Genomic DNA, 18,587 nt, shown 5'->3' with positions numbered 1-18,587 from the left:
AGATAAACCTGTGACTCAGGAAGTCGATTTGGACCCGAGCGCTTATTTTAGTCCTGGACTCTGTCTGGTCTTAGTCCAGAACTCATAGATCCCGAGCTCGGAAACCCCTAAATCTCTGACAGTCTTGACAGTCGCCAATTGTGTTTCGTTTTTGAAACGGTATGCATCATGTGTTCAAGGCATAATAATTAGGGTACTTTTTAGGTGCGCTTTCCAAGAGATGAAAGTGAAAACGTGACATTATTGAGGAAAGTTTCAAGAGCTTTTATAGCTCAAGTGCTGACAAAGAAAAGACGTTCACAGCTTCCTTGGCAATTACCTTCGTGACGTTTCAAAACCAGTGAGTGGGCTTTATATCTGTAGAGGGTGGTGCTCACATACCTGCAAGCAGCAATTGGATTTCATGTTCTATTAAAAAAAAATTAAATTCATGTACCATAATGGGATTTTTGTGACCCCATAGTGAAGCGTGCGAACCTGTTAGTTAATACATAGTAAACTATGAGTAGCTCTTTAGGTCACATATCCAGATGATTTGAAATTTAGAAAAACAACTTGAATTGAATAATTCGAGCCCCATATTCTCAATTTACTCATTTAATGTGCGTTGCTATAGTAGCCATATTTGTCAAATAACTAAATAGGCCACCCTTTTCATACGAACTATTGAACGAAAATCCAAATTAAATGCTGAATAGTAGTGTTATAAATAGTGTTATAAATGCTGAATAGTGTTTTTGACATTTGTATGCTACATAAATTAATAATTTAAATACATAAATTAATAACACATGTACACAAACTTAAAATAACAAACTTAAAAAATAAAATACCATTGCTAATCAAACACTGCCATTATAACGTGGACCTCACTATAGGCATACATCAGATAGTACTAACCTTTTCCTCGTTGGCGCACAGCCTGGCTCCACATAATTTTTTAATTATACTTAGCGCCAATAAGTTTTTTTTTCTTGCATATGCAAAGAACATTTTTTAATTCTATTTAGCGCCAATAAGTTTTTGTTCCTTGCATATGCAAAGAAGTGCATAAAATGGTCAGATAGTGTGGGCTGCTACATGTTCTGGACTTCTAGCCCGCTTATTATTGCCATAAACTGAAAACAGACCAGCGTTAAAACAATTGAGAACAATAATATTATGGATAGGCATTGCAGTACAAAATTTCTTCAACCGAGTAAAATGCTCTCTCCTTCAAGAGATAGCGCTATCCGCTTTGTTGAATGATAGACTAGGATAGCAATTGAATTGAATTGAATTTTATTGTTTCCGAAAAATACAATGGAATAGCTGCCGGCAAAAAGGTTGAATTCCACAAAATGTTAATTTTTCAGGAACAGCAAAAACGTTACAACCTTTATGCACAATCAAGTGTGGAGGTTAAATTTTAAAACCGAAATCAGCTGTTGATAATCAGGTTAACCAATATAAGATATTGTAGAAGTAGAACCGACTACTTTTACAACCTTTTTGCATGGAAACATCACTTTGCCAAAAGTTGTGGTTTGCCATTATGGCAGTGTTTGATTAGCAATGGTATTTTATTTTTTAAGTTTGTTATTTTAAGTTTAATTTTAATCAAACACTGCCATTATAACGTGGACCTCACTATAGGCATACATCAGATTGTACTAACCTTTTCCTCGTTGGCGCACAGCCTGGCTCCACATAATTTTTTAATTGTACTTAGCGCCAATAAGTTTTTGTTCCTTGCATATGCAAAGAAGTGCATAAAATGGTCAGATAGTGTGGGCTGCTACATGTTCTGGACTTCTAGTCTGCTTATTATTGCCATAAACTGAAAACAGACCAGAGTTGAAGCAATTGAGAACAATAATATTATGGATAGGCATTGCAGTACAAAATTTCTTCAACCGAGTAAAATGCTCTCTCCTTCAAGAGATAGCGCTATCCGCTTTGTTGAATGATAGACTAGGATAGCAATTGAATTGAATATTTTATTGTTTCCGAAAAATACAATGGAATAGCCGCCGGCAAAAAGGTTGAATTCCACAAAATGTAAATTTTTCAGGAACAGCAAAAACGTTACAACCTTTATGCACAATCAAGTGTGGAGGTTAAATTTCAAAACCGAAATCAGCTGTTGATAATTAGGTTAACCAATATAAGATATTGTAGAAGTAGAACCGACTACTTTTACAACCTTTTTGCATGGAAACATCACTTTGCCAAAAGTTGTGGTTTGCCATTATGGCAGTGTTTGATTAGCAATGGTATTTTATTTTTTAAGTTTGTTATTTTAAGTTTGTGTACATGTGTTTTTTATATTTGTATGCTACATAAATTAATAATTTAAATACATAAATTAATAACACATGTACACAAACTTAAAATAACAAACTTAAAAAATAAAATACCATTGCTAATCACACACTGCCATTATAACGTGGACCTCACTAAAGGCATACATCAGATTGTACTAACCTTTTCCTTGTTGGCGCACAGCCTGGCTTCACATAGTTTTTTAATATTATGAAGCACCAATAAATTTTTTTGTCTTGCATATGCAAAGAACATTTTTTAATTCTATTTAGCGCCAATAAGTTTTTGTTCCTTGCATATGCAAAGAACATTAGATGGTCAGATAGTGTGGGCTGCTACATGTTCTGGACTTCTAGCCCGCTTATTATTGCCATAAACTGAAAACAGACCAGAGTTGAAGCAATTGAGAACAATAATATTATGGATAGGCATTGCAGTACAAAATTTCTTCAACCGAGTAAAATGCTCTCTCCTTCAAGAGATAGCGCTATCCGCTTTGTTGAATGATAGACTAGGATAGCAATTGAATTGAATTGAATTTTATTGTTTCCGAAAAATACAATGGAATAGCCGCCGGCAAAAAGGTTGAATTCCACAAAATGTAAATTTTTCAGGAACAGCAAAAACGTTACAACCTTTATGCACAATCAAGTGTGGAGGTTAAATTTTAAAACCGAAATCAGCTGTTGATAATCAGGTTAACCAATATAAGATATTGTAGAAGTAGAACCGACTACTTTTACAACCTTTTTGCATGGAAACATCACTTTGCCAAAAGTTGTGGTTTGCCATTATGGCAGTGTTTGATTAGCAATGGTATTTTATTTTTTAAGTTTGTTATTTTAAGTTTGTGTACATGTGTTTTTTACATTTGTATGCTACATAAATTAATAATTTAAATACATAAATTAATAACACATGTACACAAACTTAAAATAACAAACTTAAAAAATAAAATACCATTGCTAATCAAACACTGCCATTATAACGTGGACCTCACTATAGGCATACATCAGATTGTACTAACCTTTTCCTTGTTGGCGCACAGCCTGGCTTCACATAGTTTTTTAATATTATGAAGCACCAATAAATTTTTTTGTCTTGCATATGCAAAGAACATTTTTTAATTCTATTTAGCGCCAATAAGTTTTTTTTCCTTGCATATGCAAAGAACATTAGATGGTCAGATAGTGTGGGCTGCTACATGTTCTGGACTTCTAGCCCGCTTATTATTGCCATAAACTGAAAACAGACCAGAGTTGAAGCAATTGAGAACAATAATATTATGGATAGGATTGCAGTACAAAATTTCTTCAACCGAGTAGAATGCTCTCTCCTTCAATCATTTCGTTACATCTTCTACTGTTCATATTTCTAACTTCAGATGATAGAGCATTGAAAATTTTTACATCTAAATAGCTGTACATTCTCTGCGTCCTAGCAAGTGTAGAGGAAAGCTTCAACTGTTGCATGTGTAGGTATTTTTTGCTGGCATATATTTTCAACTACTTTGTATATTCTGATTTTCTTCTTTTTTTCTCTTACTTTTTTTCAGTATTATACTCAATACTTTTTGACGTGTCATATACTACCAAGCTTTGCTTGATTATGTAGTGTTACATGACAAAAATTAAACTAAACTAAACTATAACATTTTCATTCAAATGCATCGAAAGAATGATCTAAAACAATTAATCTACTCATATCACAGTGGTGACTACAGTGTGTTCGATACATATTTTGTGTGTTCGATACAAACGATACATATTTTTGTTGGAAACTCAATTCTCATCTATCATTTTGGGACGGGCGATTATGAAGAAATTGATATCTCAACGAGGGCTAGAAGTTCAATGCGTCAACTACGCCCTAAATGCAATTTGTTGAACAATTGATTCGATAATCTTGCCTTGATTAGATTGTACGAAAACGAATACACAGAAGTTTGGGATTGGAAGAAGAATCGCAGGTGTGTCAAACTGCATTCTTTGAGGCTATTCTATTGATTCATAAATGCTATTACTGCAAAATGGGTGATGATTCAAACATTCTACTCAGATTCGGAAGCTTATTTCACAGTCTATAGGTGTGAGTAAGCGAGGAAAACGATTCAATTAAATTATTATTGATTTTGAAAATAATAAATGTGAACAATTAACTACATAAAATGTTTTTATGAATATCAATAATTTCGTCCTATAAATCGCAAAATTCAGTGCTGTCTACCAGTTTCCTCTTGATTATTCATTTGGTAACTGTACACCATAAAGTATAATTTATAACATTCTATTACATTTTTCACAACTAGTAGTTCTGTGAACAGTAGACCTCACGCAGTTTCCTCATCCACAAGTATCTGACGTCACCTGATCTAGTTGATTCAGTTGAATCACAATTCACAGTTAAATCATAATTTACTCTCAAATTTGTTTTCTCCTAGATCAAAAACTCACTTATGCTAATAAACTCAGTTCGCATTTGAATTTGTATCCCATATGATGATGATTCGTGATAATCTTGCCATCTGATAAAAATATTTCTCAACTATTTTAAAATTATTTTTTTCAATCAAGAATATTATAATTTCTTTGGCATTATTCAGTTCATTTAATCATTTTTTATTCTATTTTCAATCACCTATTAAATTTGTTTTTAAAATGTGAGAATATTGATACTGATGGGCACACATCTTAAACAATATTGAAACCCTACCTTATAGAAATATGTCAGCCAGACATCTGTGTAATGCATGCAATGAATAATCCACTTGTCGACTTCAAATTAGATTATATATATGGTGATATCAGAGTATGGAGGCATTCATTTTCTTTTCATATTATCCTTAAAATGCAAAATTTAAAAAACTTTTAAAGAAAATCCGAGTTAAAACATAGACCTCACTATGTTCGGTCAAAAATAACATTACAGCCATCCGTTGTCAATTTTATTTGTAATCTTATCCAAATTTGGGAAATAAATAGACAAGATATCCCACTTTGTCTCTCCCGATCAGATCATTTTGAAGGTGTGCTTCTTTGTAAAAAATAGAATAAATGAATTTTCCTGTCATCCAGGCCATAAATGGATGAAACACTATTTCTTTTACAGTAATAATTATTGAGATCTTCAGTTGTTAATGTTTGGTGTCAGTAGTAGTATACAGAATAAATTTATAGACATTTTACTGATCTTTCAAATTCTTTTACATTTTCCTTTTCCCCTTTTTCCTTCTCCATCATGTATTCTTCTTCTTCTTCTTATTCGTCATCATCTTCTACTTTTTCTTCTTCTCCGCCATGGAGAATGACTGTTCTGCCGGTCTCAGATTTCTTCCGATGGTTTTGAAATCCCCTCTACCAACATGCTCATAAGGAATAGTCAGTAAATCATCAATAATGATCAGCTGAAAGCTTGATTAATTGATTCAGTCACACAACTATACGTGTACTTTGAAATGTAAGTTTATTCATAGTTCATAATATATAAAGCTACTAGCTTACCCAGCGAACTTTGTACTGCCAAAAAGTCAATGTATCTCATGTCACACTTGACTTTATTTGGTGAATCATGAAATTTATCTGACAATCAATATTTTAATTTACATCTCAATACGGACTTCCTATGTGCTTAGTCATGCAATACAATAAGCTTTCTCCACTTGAGTAGCGGCCATATTGCTAAACTAAACTGGCTGTTGTAACACGGAGCAGCCAACAATAGCCAGCAACAGTTCTACCAACATAAACTTTGAGAAATTCCCTACAAACCTATATCACTTACTATGTTGAAATACACGAGTTTAATTTTGTACAGGCTATTGAAGTTGTCTATTTCATTTGTAATCACCCGGTAGATTGAAAATGTGGAAAATATTGCACTCATTTGGAAAATGACATGTAATCACAGACCTACTCGCTATGAGTAGGCCTACAGCTGAACAATTATCTTTCAATTAATAATTGATTTTTTCAAACTGTGCAAACTCAACCAACATTGCTGATGGATAATACTTCACTATCATCTATCTTATTCATGCATTTATGTATTATTTAAATTGATAGCAGATTGATGTTGACTGACTCTGGCACAACACGACAGGACAGGACAGTTTTTTCTGAAAATCGGTGAGTGTGAAAATGGCCCATGAATGGTAGCAAATACTCACCGGGGACGCCCACGTAAAGGAGGCTCACTTCGCTCGCCGGAAGGCTGTGGCCCTCTACCGGTCGAAAAAGGATTGCCCATCTCAACGCTGTGGGAGAAACAAATGGATTGAAAAATTTGGGGGGCCCAGGGGGCAAAATCTTATATACAGAAGAGACAAGAAGAATTACAGTAATAATAATATTAATTCTGTAATATATAGAAGAGATAAAAAGAGAGAAAAAATAATTATAATAGTGTAGAGCTGTAGAGCACTCACTCGGTGAGGACTCGTGCGCGCAAGGATTTGGAATTTCGTCTTCCCCCTCCCCTTCATCATCACTCCTCCTCCTTCGGCCTCGTCTTGGTCTTCCGGGGGGCGCCTGCGGGCATGTACTTTTTAGTATTTCAGGTTAGATATACTAACCTGTTAGTTGACCTGTTTGATTTCATTTGATATCACACTTCATGAACATTGGCTCAACTTACTACAATTTCAGGCCAGTATAGCCATTAGCGGGGTTCAAGGGAAATCTCTACACCCTCCCCCAAATTGAATGATGGGATTCAAAAGTTCATCTAGAATTGACTGTAACCTGTTAGACTTGAGATTTAGGTCTTTGTGAATTTCATCATACAATTAGAGTCTCCGTGCTTTGTGCTCAGTCCTTCATTATTTTGAACAATGAAATTTCTCACATGTAGTTGACAATAGAAACTTGGAATGATGGAATTATTCATCTTGGACCGATTAATTGTTCCAGTAACCAGTATGAAACGTGGGAACTCGAAAATAATAGAAAACCGAAAGGCTTGTGTCAATTTGTTGATGAGTAAGCTATCTTCACTATACTTGAATCTTTACACACTTCTACTGAAAGTGATCAAGCGATCAAAGTGAATTTCTATATTGTCATTCAATATGCAATGTTAACAATCCCAATGTAATAATTCGAATTGATCATATTCCCTCCTTAACAACATGGCTAGAATTGTTAAAAACTTTTCGTATTTATCGATTTAAATTGATAATTCTGTTTTCTTAATACCATTGCTAGAATTCTTTAAAATTGACCGTGGAAAAAATAAATATTTTCTCTTTAATGATGTAAAATATTGAACAATACCCTTGTTTCTCGAGTCCTTGATAGTGTGAATGTATAAAAAAATGGGGGGGGTGAGTTGGAATGCATTTATTGACTTGAATCATTGAATTATTCATATTGAATAAGGAGACTAAGAAATTGTCGTTTTTCACTGCTTGCCAGTAGGCTACGATCAATCGGTTCAAGATGAATGATTCACTTTTTGTGTACCGTAGTTGAGAATTTGATATTGTGGTAATTATTCATATTGAATGAAAAAGACCAAGAAATTGTCAAAAACCACATATTTATTGATAGTTAGAAAATCCGGATTCGGTTCTTACACCATTGTCAATCTCTGATAAACTGAAAGTTTTTGAAAAGTTTGAAAGCTTTTAGTTTATCAGAGATTGACATTGGTGTAACAACCGAAGCCGGTCTTTCTAACTATCAATAAATCTGTGGTTTTTGACAATTCCTCAGTTTTTTTATTAAATATGAATAATTACCACAATATCAACTTCTCAACTACACAAAAAGTGAATCATTCATCTTGAACCGATTAATTATTGTACTGGCAAGCTGTACCTATAAAACGTGGTACGTGGAAACTAAAAATAATCAAATAGAAAACTGAATAGCTAAAGTTTAAATTTGTTGATGAATATGTTATCTTCAACTGTACTAGCATTTCTACACTCATGTACTAGAAATGATCTAGCAAATTTTCATACTGTCATTCAATAAGCAGCGTTAAAATTTCCTTCTTTGATTCAATTTGATCATTATCTCTCCTTAATACCGTGTTAGAACTTTGTCAGTTTTCGTATTTATAGATTTAAATTGATAATTCAATTTCCATGATACCGTGGCTAAAATTTTCGATTATTAACTGTGGCAAAGATGAAAAATCATGTTTCTCAACTATGTGAAGCAGAAGTCTTCGGGGTGATTTACAGCATTTAATTGGGATTTTCGTTCAATAATAAATTATTTTAAAATCAGATCATATCTTCATAATTAATTTAAAATCTGGCAAATTTTTAACTGTTCATAATAGCTAGCAATGATTTGAAAAATTACTGGCAACAATTTATAATAAACCTGGCAATAATTTGAAAAATTTCCAATTGTATCATACTGTAATAATAATTATTACAGTATGTTATATTGTAATTGTTGTAATTGTAATTTTAAGTTGTTAACTTTTTTTAAAAAAAGTTGTTATTGTAATTGTTGATACAATAGAACAATTCTTTCACAAATTCATGATCTTTCTGATATTTTCAAGAAATATTCATCATTTTCTATGTTATGTGAATATTATAATATCTGAAAATGCAATCAATTATTACTGCTTCTGCTGCTGCTACTGTGGTCGTACTGTGTAATACTGTGATACTGTCCTACTGTTGCGTACTGTCTACAACAGTACTACTGTGTGATGATGTTTCTTAGACTTTCCACTGAGATGAATATTGACGAATTGTGACTTTGTGACTCCCGATTTTGTGACTCCCGGTTTGTGACACTCTTGATTTGATGACATATTCCCAATCTGTGACTCCTGATTTTCTGACTTATTCCCAATCTGTGACGTTCTTCACTGATATGACACAAACAAATCTATTGTGTCATGCATCTATCTAATATTTATGTCCTAATGCAGAACATGCGTTATCAGTGTAAAGCTTATAAACACATGAGTATTGTCAAGCTCTTAGACACATAAGAGTATACAATAAACAGTATGAGAACTATGAACGAATGTATAATGTGATATCTCATGTTTATAAGCTCTTAATTTTTTGAGAAACTCAATTATTAACTATAATCAGTGGTTTTTGAGAATTTTTCCGTTGATCTAACTTCACAAGACTTGAAGCTTCGCACTTCCTCGAGTCATGAGTATGACCAAACTCAAATTGATGTCATTAAATTTGTGAATTTTCTGATTGATCAATTTAATCATTTATTCCAAATTTGTGAATTTTTCTGATTGATCAATTCAATCATTTATGTTTATTTATTGTCATGTGTTTTGTCATTCATTTATTGTAATGTATTTATTGTCTTGTGTTTTCACAAGCTTTGATTTTCTGATTGATCAATTTAATCATTTATTTCAAATTTGTGAATTTTTCTGATTGATCAATTTAATCATTTATGTTTATTAATTACCATTACAGTTCCAAAACACATTAAGTCCAACAAATAAATATTTTTATCTTAATAACTACTGGAGTATGATTTTACAGGCTATGTTAGAATTATTTCTTATATTGTATTACATATTTGATAATTTTTTCATCAATTATTACCGCCAGAACATTAATAGGAAGTTTTTTCTGTTTTCTGTAAAATTTGAGGTTAAGGACATAACGAGTTTTGGAACTGGACTATAAATTATAGTCATGTGTTTCGTCATTCATTTATTGTAATGTATTTATTGTCATGTGTTTTGTCATTCATTTATTGTAATGTATTTATTGTCATGTGTTTTGTCATTCATTTATTGTAATGTATTTATTGTCTTGTGTTTTGTCATTCATTTATTGTAATGTATTTATTGTCTTGTGTTTTCACAAGCTTTGATTTGATCAATTTGAACTTGTTAATTTATTGTTGTGTTTATTTATCTTTTTATTGTAATGTATTTATTCTGTTGTGTTTTCACAAGCTTTGATTTGATCAATTTAAATCTCAATTTACACCAAAGTTATCAACAAAATGTTAATAACTTAATCCTTATAGATTCTATTAGATTAAACATAACTTATCATATACATGATGAACATACGTGTTTGTCAAGTTCTGTTCAATCTAATAGAATCTATAAGGATTAAGTTATTAACATTTTGTTGATAACTTTGGTGTAAACGCAGCTTAAGCTGTTAATCTATTGGAATTCTGTTATTTATTGTATTGTCTCGTGTTTCCACAAGCTTTTATTTTGTTCTGTAATGTGTCTATCAAAATGTTCATTATTATGTGTCATGTAATTTATGTATCATTTTGCAAAATGATACAGTGCCTGTCTTTTGGCATAGATTTTCTGATCGTTATGCATTTCTTGTTTTAAGCATTTTAAGCATTTTCCTTACAAATGAACATTCATTTTCACGAGCATTGTTAGAGAAAGTTATACTTCCTGAGAAAGCAAAAGACGGTTTTTCAAAACCTACCTCAGTTTTAAGACTGACCGAGATGGATGATATCTATGTAGCCTATTTAATCTATGTATCATTTTGCAAAATGACACAGTACCTGTTTTGTGACATAAATTTTAAGTGTATTTCCTGTAAAAATATCGATTTTCTGAGACCCACCTCAGTTTTAAAAGTGAGAATGATAATATCATGAAGACTGTAGAAGATTATGTAATTTGAAAGACTGAATGATCAATGTTACTGATTTTGTTCAATAGAAGAAATTTATTCTTGATTAAATCAAGTTTATGGAAAGATTGTTGATCAAATTTATGACTGATTTGTTCGATAGAACTAATTAATTCTTGATGAAATTAAGTTCATGAAGTAGGGAAAGAATGTTGTCTTGAGGCTACCTTAGTTCCAAGACTGAAAAAAATATCTTAAAGACTGTTGAAAAATACCATTGTAATTCAAAAGACTGATCTCTGTGAGTAGAACTGAATTAACGTTCGATAGAGAATCTAGATGTGTTGATTGTCTTTGTATACTGAGCTTGTATTGTAATGCAATTGTCACCGTTTTATGTGTCTACTATTATGTTATTATAATCTATGTGCCTTGCAAAATGACACTGCCTGTTTTGAGGCCTAAACTTCCCGATCTTGAAGTATTTTCTGTAAAAAAATGAATTCTCTATAACCTACCTTAGTTTAAAACTGGAAATATAAGACTGTTGAAGCTTATTGTAATGGAGATAATCTCAGTATTCATTAAGCACATGTTCAATTCTACAACGTGCATTATATCTACTTCATTTTATACATATTTATATTCAATTAATACCATTTCCATTAAATACTTATATCCTATTATTACCGTATATGTTAAATATTTCCCAAGATAATATATTTATTCATTTTTTCCTAAAAACTTCTATCTGTTTTATTCTGAACCTTTCACTTAATATCACTTCATGCTATGTAGCACAGCTTTGAATGTCATTCCCAACGAATTGGCAACACTGTAAAGGTACAGTTGACAGTCATGCTGAACGAGTTGTCAACACTGTAAAGGTAGGTCTGGACTCAGCTGCAGATCTCGGACATATATACATTCTAAGATACCTTTTTGTTTTCACACTCTACTATAGTGAGGTTCACTTATAATGACAGTGAAGAGAAGGGAGAACATAGTTGTCGGTTCTCTCCCTTCTATAGAGGATAGCTGGTACCAGTATATAATATTGGAGCCTGGTTTTCATTAGTAGAGTTAGTGGTAGAGTTTCCTGTATAAGTACTAACTATCTTGTGAATGGGGATGGGTATCGAAAGACAAAACATTGATGTTTTTTCCATCCTAACATCGATAAGTGAAAAACATCGAACAGTAAACATTGATGTTAAAAACATCGATGTTTGATGTTGAAACATCGATGTTTTTAAACATCGATGTATCGATACCCATCCCTACTTGTGAACTCTTCCAATGAAATCGTTCATGGTAGAGTAGTCTTGGTGGAGAACTAGTTTATAGTAGAGTATGACCAGTTACTCGACCACTAACTCTACTAGTGAAAACAGGCTTAACTGTTCATTAAAATGATCAATTAAAACAAGTCATCAACAACTCTGGTCATCAAGAGAATACTTTCAATGATTGTATTTTCAATATTGACAAACTTTTTTGTTGATTAATCACATTCTCATATTGTTGAAAACCCGATCTGGCAACGTAGCAGGGCTAGAAAAGAATAGCACCATATGCTTTTTCGAATGATAGACAAGAATAGCAACACCAATGTTGATTGAACACTGCCACATCTATAGTGAGGTCCACGTTATAATGGCAGTGTTTGATTAGCAATGGTATTGCTATTCTTGTCTATCATTCAACAAAGCAGATAGTGGTATCCCTTTCTCGCTTTGCTCTGTTGCCATATCGTCTTTCAACAATGTAGAATTAATAATTAATTGAAAAATATTTCATCTTAATTATGAAGATTCATTAAGAAATTATTGGAAAATATAATTTAATTTTATAATTTTAAAGGGGAATGAACAGTTAATATTACATCAATAAACCTGTATCAGCTACCGTCTATAGAAGGCATTGACAAGACAGAGGATCGACAACGTTGTTCTCCTATCTCCACTGCCATTATAACGTGGACTTCACTATATATACTATAGCTATGTATAGCATGTATATAAAATGCATAGCTATGTAAGCTATAGCTATATTACATCACTATAGATATATCCATCCATCGCTTTCTATAGTAGATAGGTGAGATTCAAAATCATTTGAATCATTGAAATTTTTCGAAAATAGTACAGAATGCTTTTTATTTATTATGAGACACTGTACCTTAAATGATTAATCTATTCAATTGTAAAAATCTCCACTTATCCAGGAAAAAATCTAAGGGACAAGAAGTAGAATTATTTTCAATAAATGCTTGAAAATTTAACGTACCTTGACTGATGCATTTATTTGTTTGAAAAACTTCTCTACTCCTCCAGAAAAAAATAACTTTTGATAAAGTTTGATATTTTAATAATACTGAACTGCTCTTACAGAAAAGTGTGTTCTCTTTCGAAACTCTGAAATCCTAAAGACCGAAGCTGATGAAATTGCATGAGAAGTGATGCAGCTGTTGCCAACATAACAGTTGAAAATTTCTTACCACCTCTACTGTACCAACCTGATCTAGTTTCACCCTTATCTGATCTACGATATCAATATTGTTGTTTGATAATGTATATTTTATTCACCAACAAGTTATCTTCCCATGTTTTGATTATTAATTTTCATAATAGAGATAGAAAAGTCTGTTAGTGTTAGGCAACAATTCGGTGTTGCTAGATAAGGATAGAGCCATCTGCTTTGCACAATGACAGACAAGGATAGCAACACCAATGTTACGGTGATCAGATTATGACTTGAGAAGAAGAAGATGAAGAAGAAAAAGAGAAGATGATGAAGAAGATAACGTGAATCTCTTTTTTGGTAGAATATAACGTGAATCTCATTATTAGGGCCCTGTTGCACAAAAGCCTGTTAAATTTAATAGTGATCAATCACACGAGAACCAATCAAAGAAGGCTTTTTTGAAACAGAGTACGAGATCAATGCTGTCATTGTCAAGTCTATTGTTAACCCATATTTCCAATGATTGAATTATAATTATTGAACGAAAATCCAAATTAAATGCTGTAAATCGCCCCAAAGACTTCTGCTACTGCAAAATTCGATGAGAGCTACTATCCAAAAATTGTTTGCCAGCCCGGGAATCGAACCCGGTACCTCCCAATTGCGAAAGACAACTTGCAGTAGCAGAAGTCTTCGGGGTGGTTTACAGTATTTAACTTTAAATTTTCGTTTGATAATAATAATTATTATTTATTGATTAGCATTTCAATAAATTCAATTTCTCATCAATTTCCAATTTATCGAATTTCTTGTTGATTGAAAAACTAGTCAAATTATGTTGTTGATTTACTTGCTTTTGTGTTATCCAATATCTTTATTGGATTTCTTGTTTAACTTGATTGAATTTCTTGATTAACTTGATTGAATTTCTTGATTAACTTGATTGAATTTCTTTATTATCTTTATTGAATCTTTTGATTGAATTTCTATTTCCTTTATCGCCCGTGGACTGCCGGGCTGAATAGAATTGCAGTCCTAGCCAACCTTATATCCCAAGGTGCTACAGTGGTAAAACCCCACCAAAAAGCCGGCTATCCTTTTCGGAAGATAGAAAGAAACCTCCAATCAATAATTTTCCGATTCTGATCCATGTCAATTTTCATTTAAAATGTGAATTTCTAATGAATTTGTTGAAAAAAGTCATAAAAGATTCTAAAAAAATCCGTTGATAAGCTCTGAATGAGCTTTCAACTTGAGCATGAGCTTTAACTTAGTTTTGAGCTTTCAACGTTTTAACTTCAGTGTTAACTTTAGATTAAACTTCATAGTTAATCCTCAGATTGCATAGCTATCAAATGGGTACCTACAATTTTCAAATTTACTGAAAATTCAGGAGAGGTCTCTTTCTATTTTTCACCTCTATTCCTCTTCTAGTCTCATTTTTCTTCCCTCTTCATTCCTTTTTCTTTTCCTCTTTTATTTTCATTCCCTTCCCATTATCATTTCCTCCTCATTCTCCTTTTCTTTCCTATTTCATTTCATTTTCTCTTCCGGTTTCTTCATTTGAATTTCAGTTTCCGGAATTTTTTTCTTTGCGCTCAAATTTTCACAAAGCTTCCCGAAGATTTCTTCAATCATAACCCATGCACAAGCCTAGTGCTTACGTGGGTATCATCCTCATCGAAAAATATTCCATGGTGAAAATAGCTTATAACTACAAACCTTTTTCTTCTATACGGTAGATAATCTATGCAGAAGCGTAAGGCTCATGTGTGGAGGGGGTCATCCTCAAAACTTCTTACCATACTTGTTTTTTGTAGATAATCCATGCACAAGACCAAGGCTTATGTTAGTAGCATCCACACCAAAAAAATTCATTGTAAAAATCGCTTGAAACTTTTTGTTATAGATAACATCATCCTCATGAAAATGATATTTATTGTATAAGTCGCCCAAAACTATAAATAAATTTATCGTCTTCTCTGTAGATAACCCCACGTACAAGCTTATTGCTCATAGAGGCATCATCATCATCAGAAAATATTTCGTGTAAAACCCTTGAAACAAGCTTATTCTGATTCTATAGATAATCCACGCACAAGCCTGAGGCCTTTTGGGAATCGTCCTCAACTGAATGAATATTTCATTTACAAAACTTTCAATGGTATGATCATATTTACTCAATGTACCCTTGAAACTCCTGATTCTATCAGATAGTCCACGCACAAGCCTCAGGCTTTTTGGGAATCGTCCTCAACTGGATGGATATTTAATTTACAAAACTTTTAAAAGTAATATTTTCTCAAGTATCACCCTTATCCACACAAACAAGTCTAAGGCTTATGTGGGAATAAATAAATATGATTCTATTGTCGTTACATTCTTAGAACAAAATTTGTTCATTTAATGAACAACTAATTTTCAAGTACTAAATACAGTATGATAAAAGATAATATCAGAATCATACTTAACGTAAAATATCTTTCATTGATTGAGAAATCACCTTGATTCTATCAATTCGTACCGTAGTTCATTTGTTGCTCACGCACAAGTCTATGGCTTAAATGGGATCTGTCCTCAGCGATATAAAAAACCTTGTATCTATAGAACCGCTTTTAATTCTACAAATATTACTGTTCTATCAGGTTTCATCTTTGAAATTTTTTACAGTAGTTTCTCTATTGCTCACACAGAAGTCTAAGACTTATGTGGGCTTTGTCCTCAGAATTCAGAATCTCCACAGAACCGCTTTTAATTCTACAAATATTACTGTTCTATCAAGTTTTATCTTTAGTTTTTGACAGTAGTTCCTCTATTGCTCACGCACAAGTCTAAGACTTATGTGGGCTTTGTGGTCAGCATTCAGAACCTCTACAAGAACTGCTTATATAATTTAACAAATATTACTGTTCTATCATGTTTGATATGTAACCTTATTTACATTTGGGAGAGGAATAGCACAAGGTTACATTATTTTTCTCTCCCTATCATTTATTGTATGAATCATTAAGGTTTCATCTTTGAAGTTTTCGACAGTATTTCTATTAGTTTGAAAATTGTTGTTGATCAATTATAAGAGCCAAAATATAATGATGGTAGAATGTGAATTGTGACATACTGTGGAATTGTGTATGCTTGCTTGTTAACTCTGTCATACCCCATTCCAACAGTAAATTGATAAATTCTCAATAAACTTATTCATCTATTTATTAGAATCTATTCAATTAAATGTTATCAATTTCCAATCTACCATCCTTATTAATATTCTGGCTTGGCTCTATCACATCAACTAGATCTGATTAGATAATATTCTCTCAGAAAAATGGATTAAAATTGAGGTCTCTGTACATTATTATTGTAACTATCAGGTAACCCGTGCTCCGGATGGTTGTAATTAAAATAGATTGATAAAATGAAAACTAGACCTACCGAAATCTTGAAGAATTTGAAATAGGCCTATAACCGTCCTCGGTGTATTGAGAATCTATGGGTAAAATTTCAAGTTAATCAGTTGAGTAGTTGAGACGTGATTATGCGTCATTCGTGAGTTTCATATCCCGTACGTGTATAAGCCAGTTCTTTCCTTTATTATAATATAATCATATTCTTATCTGTGATGTTTCAACTTCAATGATCCTGGAATTACAAGGGTGATACTTGAGAAAATTGTTTATCCATTGTTCATACTTGGTAAAGTAGGTAAAGAGTAGTTAACAGTATAGGTGCTATAGGTTTAGACTATTTGAATGATAACCTATTTTTGGACAATTTCTATCTAAATTTGGGAAAGGAACAGTTTTGGGCTTTAAGCCTGTTCTTCCTTTCCCAATCATTCATAGTTGAGAATTATATTGTACCTATCAATGTATAAATAAATGAACAACTTTTCATTCTTGAATGAGGAAATAGAATGCCTTAAATTCATACTTTTTTAAATGAGGGTGATGCCCACATGAGCTCTAGGCTTGTGCGTAGGTGATGAGGCAGATAATAATTGATTGATTGATTGAGTACTTTATTTATGTAGATTACAATATATACTGGCTTATACACTTATATACAATAGCTTACAATACAGCAAAATTATAGATGAATTTACATAATATAGACTAAGAAAATAATTATTGAACTGTATATGATATGAAAAAGTAATTTGTAATATAATAACTATAGATAATTATATTGTTATGCATCTACATAAATTGGCGGAGCTTTGGACACATCAATGTCCATTCTTCGGAAAGAATATTAAAAATATCCTCCCCACTAACTCTCTACCAAAATAATGAGAGATGAATGGACCTATAGTCTTAGGTGGGTTCCGAACCAGTTTTCTTCAGCAGTTTCCCTTTTGTTTACTAATTCACCAACTCTATTTTATCAGAGTGTGTAGAGAAATCTTCCAAACCAATCATATTACAGCCTTCTATTTGAATTAATATCCACCTTATTACATGGTTGTTTTTTAACATCCCCGCCAAATAAAGAATCCCATATCGAATTGATAAGATTCTGCTTTTCTTTTTGTCTATCAGTTGACAAACTATTACTTTGCATGTTTTAACATGATTTTTTTCAGCTAATTTTGAATTGAATACATTCTAATATTTTAAAATAATGATGAGAGTTATGGAAAAGGTAAGAGTATAACTCTATTAACCAAACACTTGGGTAAAAACCTGTTTGAAGATCAGTTAAAGAGTATATTGAAGGATGCTTCTTGATGTGGAACTCGAATTTCAAACTATTAACTACTTTCAGCCAACGAAGAAACCTGTAAATATTTAAGAACTGGAATTTTTGATAACCAAACTTTTGGGTTTACTTGATGTAACTTAGATTGACAGACGTTTTGATTGGAGTATCACATCTTACTAACCAATCATTGTAATTATATAGTTTTAGGTGGGTTCCCAACCACCTTATTATTCATTTGATTTAAAAAAATATCTTTCTACTTATTGTTCCCACAGTCTTATTCTCAAATGACAGAAAGTAAATTGTGTACGGTACTTATATTTTTATTTTCTCACTGAATTTGTTTCTTAAAAATTTATATGATTTTTTTCACCCACGCCTTACCCATCTCCCTAACCTTATCCTAAATATTTCGATCAACAGAATTTTGTAGTATCTTACTTTATATGTTGCCAAGTTTATAGTTGCCTACTTTTAGTTTACTTGATATTCTTTCTTTTTCCAAAATTATTCAATTTTACTTATGCTTCTGAAGTCTTATGTTAATTAGGTA

The 18,587-nt window shown here is 32.2% G+C and overlaps 1 protein-coding gene across 6 annotated transcripts in view; it reads right to left on the bottom strand.

Annotated features, from left to right (window-relative positions):
- Nucleotides 1-13,277, bottom strand: part of LOC120354748 — a 51,509-nt gene extending 38,232 nt beyond the window's left edge. The window contains exons 1-7 of one of the 6 annotated variants that reach the window (XR_005573103.1): nt 13,160-13,277; nt 6,728-6,830; nt 6,470-6,556; nt 3,332-3,546; nt 2,467-2,681; nt 1,658-1,819; nt 859-1,118 (exon numbers count right to left, since the gene is read on the bottom strand). Coding sequence is in view for 3 of the 6 variants with exons in the window: in XM_039442223.1 (XP_039298157.1) it covers nt 6,470-6,556; nt 13,160-13,173 (101 nt within the window). In the remaining 3 variants the exon portion in view is untranslated. Of the gene's footprint in view, nt 1-858; nt 1,119-1,657; nt 1,820-2,466; nt 2,682-3,331; nt 3,547-6,469; nt 6,557-6,727; nt 6,847-13,159 lie in introns of those variants that run through there. The other 5 variants (XR_005573105.1, XR_005573104.1, XM_039442224.1 and 2 more) reach the window with 5 other exon arrangements.
- Nucleotides 13,278-18,587: the final 5,310 nt, after the last annotated feature.

The sequence above is a fragment of the Nilaparvata lugens genome, chromosome X, assembly GCF_014356525.2.
Source record: "Nilaparvata lugens isolate BPH chromosome X, ASM1435652v1, whole genome shotgun sequence".
In the NCBI taxonomy this organism is placed as follows: domain Eukaryota; kingdom Metazoa; phylum Arthropoda; class Insecta; order Hemiptera; family Delphacidae; genus Nilaparvata; species Nilaparvata lugens.
The sequence above is the reverse complement of the archived record's forward strand: the minus strand, read 5'-3'. Positions and strand labels throughout refer to the sequence as shown.